The sequence below is a fragment of the Alosa alosa genome, chromosome 21 (genome assembly GCF_017589495.1).
Source record: "Alosa alosa isolate M-15738 ecotype Scorff River chromosome 21, AALO_Geno_1.1, whole genome shotgun sequence".
Lineage (NCBI taxonomy): Eukaryota > Metazoa > Chordata > Actinopteri > Clupeiformes > Clupeidae > Alosa > Alosa alosa.
This window is the reverse complement of record NC_063209.1, coordinates 7686928-7694427: the sequence shown is the minus strand read 5'-3', so window position 1 is coordinate 7694427 and position 7500 is coordinate 7686928. Positions and strand designations below refer to the sequence as shown.

At 47.9% G+C, this 7500-nt stretch overlaps 1 protein-coding gene across 1 annotated transcript in view; it reads right to left on the bottom strand.

The window, feature by feature from the left end:
• The window catches only part of drp2 (dystrophin related protein 2), a 76348-nt gene that overhangs the window by 61206 nt on the left and 7642 nt on the right, over window positions 1-7500 (bottom strand). Inside the window, 1 exon segment of the mRNA XM_048232138.1 lies at window positions 356-512. Coding sequence (XP_048088095.1) covers window positions 356-512 — 157 coding nt within the window.

Here is a 7500-nt window from a genome sequence, read left to right as displayed (position 1 = left end):
TATTTTGATCGATGGCTAAATTAATAGAATGCAAAGCCTGCGTCGGCTCTTTAATTGAAAGGTGTGTAAATTCAGCTCGCTGGAGAGGTGATGGATGGGAGACTGGGGAGTTACGGTTACAGTCTGACACACACACACACACACACACACACACACAGACACACACGCTAACCCAGAGCAGACTGACAGTATTGACTACTGCAGACAATGTCACAGGGAGTCTAACCAGAACTTGTATGTCTAAAGCAGATTCTGTTGACCAGCCCCATGAGACCTCCATCCATGTCAACTGACACCGGAACAGTGTCCTGTAATGCACCTACAGCCACGGTACGTAGCATCGGAGGCCTCTCACCTGGTGGAACTCCCTCTGGTGCTGCACGGCCCCCACGTCGCCCCCTATGGGCAGCTGCTCGGACAGCTCCTCGTCTTTGGCAGTGAGCCATTCGATGATCTCTTGCAGGGAGAGCTGCAGCTTCCCGCTGTTGTCCGAGAACGCCTCCAGCCGAGCCCTGCGCCAACACACACACACACACACACACACACACACACACACACAAACACAAACAAACAGCCCAGGTCAGAGAGAGAAAGAGAGAGAGAGACATACAGAGAGCAGGAGAGAGAGAGAGAGTGAGAGAGAGAGAGAGATGGAGAGAGGGATGGAGGGTGGAAAGGGAGGGAGGGCACAGGAGACATTTTTCTAAGTGCTCTCTAGTGATGCCATTTCTGCCAACTGGACGCCCTTGTCCCCAGCTCTCCCTCTGAGGGCTGGATGCCACTGCAACACATTCATCACACCGCTCTCCCCTGTTCCAGAGCCACGCTGCACAAACTCCACCTGATCGCATCGCCTGGCCTCGCACGGCCCAGCCAGCCACCCCATATGTGCCCAATCACTGCCCAACTCCCTTAACGCCTCAGACACCCAGGCTCTGCCCGTGAGGGTGTGTGCGCTAATATCTGCCACCTCTGTCTCATTACTCTTCCTGTAGCTCACCCGCTCGCACGCACGCACGCACGCACGCACGCGCACACACACACACACACACACACACAGACACACAGACACACACACACACACAGACACACACACACACACACACACACACACAGACACAGACACAGACACACACACACACACACACACAGACACAGATACAGACGCACACACACACACACACACACACACACACACACACACACACACAGCCAGCCTGAGACAGAGCGGCCCTCCGTAGGTGACGGGTTGTGTGGTTGTCAGTCCAGTTTGCTGAAGCCCCTCTGCTGCCTCTGCAAACGCGACTGCACTCTTTAGCGTTAGCAGCACACTTGATTAGCTGAACACACTTCATTTAGCTTAATGCAATCAGGCATAGTGAGAGCAGGGGTAGGGCGCAGAGACTTCGCAGATGTGCAGGGCAGAGAGGGGAGAGGGGATAAAAAAAACCTCTGGCTTAGGGGTTCAGTCAGTTCAAGTGCTTACAGGCACTTGTTACTCTAGGGGGTCTGGTGAAGGGTGAAAGGCTAAAAACCTCCAGCTTAAGAGGTTCGGAAGGTTCAACTAGTTTCCAGCAGTGCAGGCCATTGCTACTTTTTCCTGTGTGACTTTGTGGGCTAATAAAAGCAGATGACCCGGTTTGAGCAGAGGGGATGTCATGGGAAATTGCAACACGACGCACAAGCAACAGAAAATATGACTCATGCCCTCTGACAATGGGAGAGCTACTGCCATGTAAATATTGTGACATCCATCATTTTGGATACATATTTACCCTTCAGTACGTCTTTATTATTGGTGCAAGGTGCAGACAGTGGTGCAAGCTAAGGACAAAGCCTGATAGTCTCACTGCACACTGCAAGCTCTAGTCTGCTTTTTAATTAAACATCCAGGCTGCAATACTGCAACAACGTAAATCTAATTACATTAGCTACAAAGGGGAATTCAGTGGAAATAAACATGATTAGATCAAACAAACATTGCACAAATGCTCCATGACAATCTAATAGGCTGCGAGAGATAATTAAGTTATCAATTGTTTTCCTTTAATGAAATTTCAATAACATATTTGCATGATGACATTCATTAAGGCTTGTTTAAGCTTTTGTTGTGCTTGTCGGTTGCTTACCCAGATGGCGGGTAACACAATCAGATTGGTCATGCATCTCACATATTCACAACTGACATCTGAGAGAAGCGAGAGTGTGTCAGAGTCAATAAGACTAACTAATGACTGGTGCAGACAGGCACACGCAGTAGGAGCAGGAGACAGGCCGGTTCTATGGCAAGCAATGCATATGCCATTGGCAGTGATCTGTCAGCAGTGGTAGCCAACTGGTCCTGGTTAAAAAAAATGGAAGGAGAAAAAAATAAAATGGTACAAGCACATCCAGAAAATGGCGAATCACATCAGGGGCAAAGACGACACTAAGTAGAGCTGGGTGTGCGGGAGAGGTCATAAATAAAACATCCAGTGTAGTCTGGGTACCCGGCTGTCAGAGTGAGTGAATGTGTGTGTGTATGTGTGTGAGTGTGTGCAAGTGTGTGTGTGTATGTGTGTGTGAGTGTGTGTGTGTATGAGAGAGTTTGTGTATGTGTATGTGAGTGTGACTGTGTGTGTGTGTGTGTGTGGGTGTGTGTGTGTATATGTGTGTACAGTATGTGTGTGTGTGTGTGTGTGTGAGAGAGAGTTTGTGTATGTGTATAGTGTGTGACTGTGTGTGTGTGTGTGTATGTGTGTGTGTGTGTGTGTGTGTGTGTGTATGTGTGTGTGTGTGTGAGAAAGAAAGAGAGTGGGTGAGTGAGAAAGACAGAGAAGCGTCCAGCGAGATCCATCAGAATCACCGCTGGGAATGCCTGGAGAGCCAAAGTGTAAAATGGCTTAGTGTTTCAATTATGCGCACACACACACACACACATAGATAGATAGAAAGAGAGACAGACAGATCTACACACATAACAACAAATCACACCCAGCCTGCTGAGAGCCCAGAGTATATACTGCCAACACAATGAGGCAAGATCTTCAGCCAATGTAATATTCAGCTGCATTAAAACAAGGGAAACAGAACTGGGTACCGGTATATAAGAGAGAGAGAGAGACAGAGAGAAGGGAGAGAGAAAGAAAGAAAGGGAGAGAGAGCAAAATGGAAGAGAGAGAGAAAAATGGGTGATAGGAAGAGAAATAGACAGATGGGAGTGGTAGAGAGAGAGAAGGAGAGAGAAAGAGAGAGATAAATGTGAGGGAGAGAGAGATGGGAGAGGGGCAGTGAGGGAAATGAACAGTGAACATAATGCCCTGCTCTGCAATCATCAAAGCTATGTGATAAGGACTGGGAGTGCATCAGAGTGACCCTCCTCTCACACTGTAAAATTACTCTCAATCAAGCCAGACAGGCTGCAGCACAGCTGTGTGTGTCTGTGTTTGTGTCTCTCTCTGTGTGTGTATGTACGTATGGTGTGTGTGTGCGTGTTTGTGTGTTCCTAAGCTCCCATTAACAGGCCATGCCATTAGCCTGCCTTCACACTCTCTGCTCACGTAGCAGAGCATGTCTGCATACACACACACACACCGGAGATAACACTAACTCTCTCTCCCTGTCACACACACACACACTCACACAAACAAAGCCTCTGTGAAAATAAACACCCTGCATCCTATGACAAACACACACACACACGGCTACACATAATATGGGTCAATGGCATCGCTATCTCATAAGCCATGGCACACAATGGGCCCATTCTGTGGGCAGATCGAGCCGGTCATCTGGCATTATGGACCCCTCTCTCCTGCCATCTTCACCGGCGTCCAATCAGGCCGCCAGAGACGAGCAACATTAAAGGCCTCTCTGCCGCAGAGCAAAGCAGAGCAGAGCAGAGCAGAGCAGAGCTGGCAGCCAGCAATGAAAATGGCACATGCGGCCCCATTCCCTGATCGCTGATATGAATGCCTGTGTGTGTGTGTGTGTTTATGTGTGTGTGTGTGTGTGTGTGTGTGTGTGTGAGACAGAGTGAGAGAGCTAAAGCCAGGCAGACACCTTTTCCAGTTGCATACGATATTGTTGATCACACTACACGTTTCAATTGGACGAGATTGCAGTGCTCACACAGTGCGTTCGGCTACTCACACGGCAAGACAAACGACAAACATGTGCGGCATGCCAGAAATCCACTCGTATGGCACCAGAGCTGGAACGCCGATTGTGACGTCTTCTTATCGGACATCATGAGCCTGCTCAAACTACGACACATCGGACAGGAATTAAAAAGTTAGTCGGATCCGACCGATTCAGGGCTAAGGTCATGTCTAAACCGCAGTGTCTGCTTGACATAATAAACGGAGACTGTGCGAGGGGGGCATGGGAAGAAACAGTGATGTAGTAGTTAGCTGTAGTGGCTATACTATGATCAACCCCAAATGTTAATACGTATCCTTGCCTATTTTAAGTGGGTATACCGAGATGGTGATGCTTTTTAAGTGGGTATACTGCGTAGTCCTGCGTATCACGTATACTACACCACTGATAGAGAGAGAGAGAAAGAAAGAGAGAGCATGTGAGAAATACAAATGTGACGTGATGGGTAGACGAGTACAGGATCCTGTTGAGAATGATGTAGTGGCAACATGGCTGAAATGATCTCACTGCTGATGAAACACTAGAAACTGGAGAGGAGAGAAAGATCTAAAGGTTGATGAGGAGTGCTAAGAGCTCTCTTTGAACACCACTCTTTGGGAAATATACTGTATATACCGTATTTTAAAGTCACAGTTAAGAATATATGCATAATGTGGCATCGTTAACTAGGTATCTACATTATGCATGTACTATGTGTCCGAATCATCTGTACAATTTTTCATTGCAATGTATCCTGTGTTGATTTCCTACCACTCGTGCCCTACTGCACCAAACAGGGAGGGGATGGGGCTGTCCCTGGCAACCAGGCCTGTGCTTGTGTGCTCTTCCGCACCGGCATATGCCTCCCCGAAAGGGCTATTTATAGCCACTCCTTTGCTTTTTTCTCCAGCCACAGTTCCTTCACTGTTGCACCATGCCTCCAGACAGCACTCCTGCCAATCATTACCATTCCATCTTCCTGTGTGTGTGTGTGTGTGTGTGTGTGTGTGTGTGTGTGTGCCTACATGCACAGGTCTGAGTGGCAGTGTGTTTGTGTCTGCCAGGAAAGTCTATGCATGTTTGTGTCTGCCATGTGTGTGCACATTTTTGTCTATGACTGACGTGTGTGTGTGTGTGTGTGTGTGTGTGCGTGCTCAACATAATCCATTACTACAGTTAACTTTTACATCAATCACTGTCTTCAAAACATGGCCTTCACATCTGTGTGAGTGAATGTCAATGTTTGCATGAGTCAGCATCTGACCATGTACATGTATGTGTGAAAGCGTGTGTGTGTGTGTGTGTTGTACATCTCCCTGCTCTCCGTGTAGTAATGATGCTGTGAATCTGTAGTGTGTGTGGTGTATGTGTGTGTGTTGTACTTCTCCCTGCTCTGCGTGTGGTAATGATGCTGTGTGTGTGTGTGTTGTACTTCTCCCTGCTCTGCATGTGGTAATGATGCTGTGTGTGTGTGTGTGTGTGTGTTTGTACTTCTCCCTGCTCTGCGTGTGGTAATGATGCTGTGTGTGTGTGTGTGTGTGTGTGTGTGTGTGTGTGTGTGTGTGTGTGTTGTGTGTTGTACTTCTCCCTGCTCTGCGTGTGGTAATGATGCCACCGGGGCTTCTCTGCTGGAGCTGCCAGCCCTCCCAGTGTCAGCCTCAGCCTTGGCGTCAGACGGCCACACACACACACACCACACACACACACACACACACACACACACACACAGGCCTCATTGACAGCTCTCCCAGCAGCCCCGGGACACTCAGCACATTGCCTGTAATTACGCAGCCTTTTACATGAATGTGTGTGTGTGTGTGTGTGTGTGTGTTTGTCTGTGTGTATAGCAGTGATTCCTGAATGTGGGAATGTGAGCATACAAAAGCCACTACACAGACTTAGTGTTGTTAATTGCTTCCCCCGCTACTTTGACACCACAGGAAGCTATGTGTGTGGAAGCTTTTAATAGAGCCTACCGCCTATCTTTTGTTCATTTTATTTTTTTCTGTTCAGTGTGAGAAAAGGTGGTGGGTCCATTTCATAGTCAGGCATCTTCTTCAAGTACTCAATAATTTCCAGGATTTTAATTTTTAATTTCTCACGTACATGGGGAAAATAATATTACTATACTGCTATTAAACTTCTCTATTCATAAAGGTAAAGAAATAAAGATTAAGAAGAGGGTGGTGGTGGGGGAAGGGGGGTGCAAAATGTGTATTTGTATGTGTGCAGTTTATGTTGATGCCTTTCAGCTACAGTATACATACGGCACAACATAGTGGACATCTTTCTGCTACTTCTGAATGCAGCTAAGTCATGTTATTGGGCTGTGTTAGGTTTAGAAGCAATTTCATGAAATGTGATTTTGACAGCCCACAAATTTCGTCCATAATTGTTTATGATTTTATGATTATTAAGGGCAACACACCTGCACACTGCTGTATGGCACATAACATCTGAGTGAATGTGTAATTAATCTGTTTAAACACTGCCATACAGCTAGCATCTGTGTGTGCATACCCATTAGATGTAATGCTAATGAAGGTAAATGCTTATAAAGAAGTGCTTGAACAAATTGTGTGTGTGTGTGAGAGAGAGAGAGAGAGAGAGAGAGAGAGAGAGAGAGAGAGAGAGAGAGATGGAGACAGAGAGAGAGAGAGTGCTTGACTGCATGAGTGTGTGCGTGCGTGCATGTGCATATCCATGACGCTGTAAGAGAGGCTCCACGCTTCACCTAAGTGTTTTCCATCAACCTGTAACCAGCCGACGGAGCAGAAATCAATACAAGAGGCTCCTCAGGGACCCGCGGCAAATGGCCACCCCAACAGCAGCGCTCCTGTCTGCCCCATCACTGACAACCGCAGAGCACCCGCTCCACCCATCTGTCCCCGTGCCGCGTCTGTTCATCCGCCCGACAACAGGACACCACCCTCGGGGTCTCGGCCACATCCCCACAACACACAGATGATGTCACAGCTCGTCTGTCTGTTTGTTTGTCTGTCTGTTTGTTTGTTTGTTTATTTGTCTTTCGAGGCGTAGCCCCTGCGAGGAGTAAACAGAACGGTGGTGGTGGCGGCCTTTGAGAGGGGAGCCCCTCTTGATCTGAGCTTGTGTCGCTAATTGTCGAGGGCTGCTTTCACGGCTGGCTGATTAGGGCTTGTGTGGGAGATGTGAAGAGGAGCTCTTAGCTACTTTCACATTCTCCCTCCTGCCCTCCCGCTCCCTTCTTTCTTCCAGTCCCTCTCCGTTCTCCTTTTCTCTCTGTCTTTCTCTCTTTCTCCCTTTTTCCTTCACTCTCGGCCTTTTCCATCCCACAGTCTGTTTTCTGGCTCCTTTTTTCATAAAGCGCTTGCCTCCAGGCTCTCTGTGGCATTCTCTTTG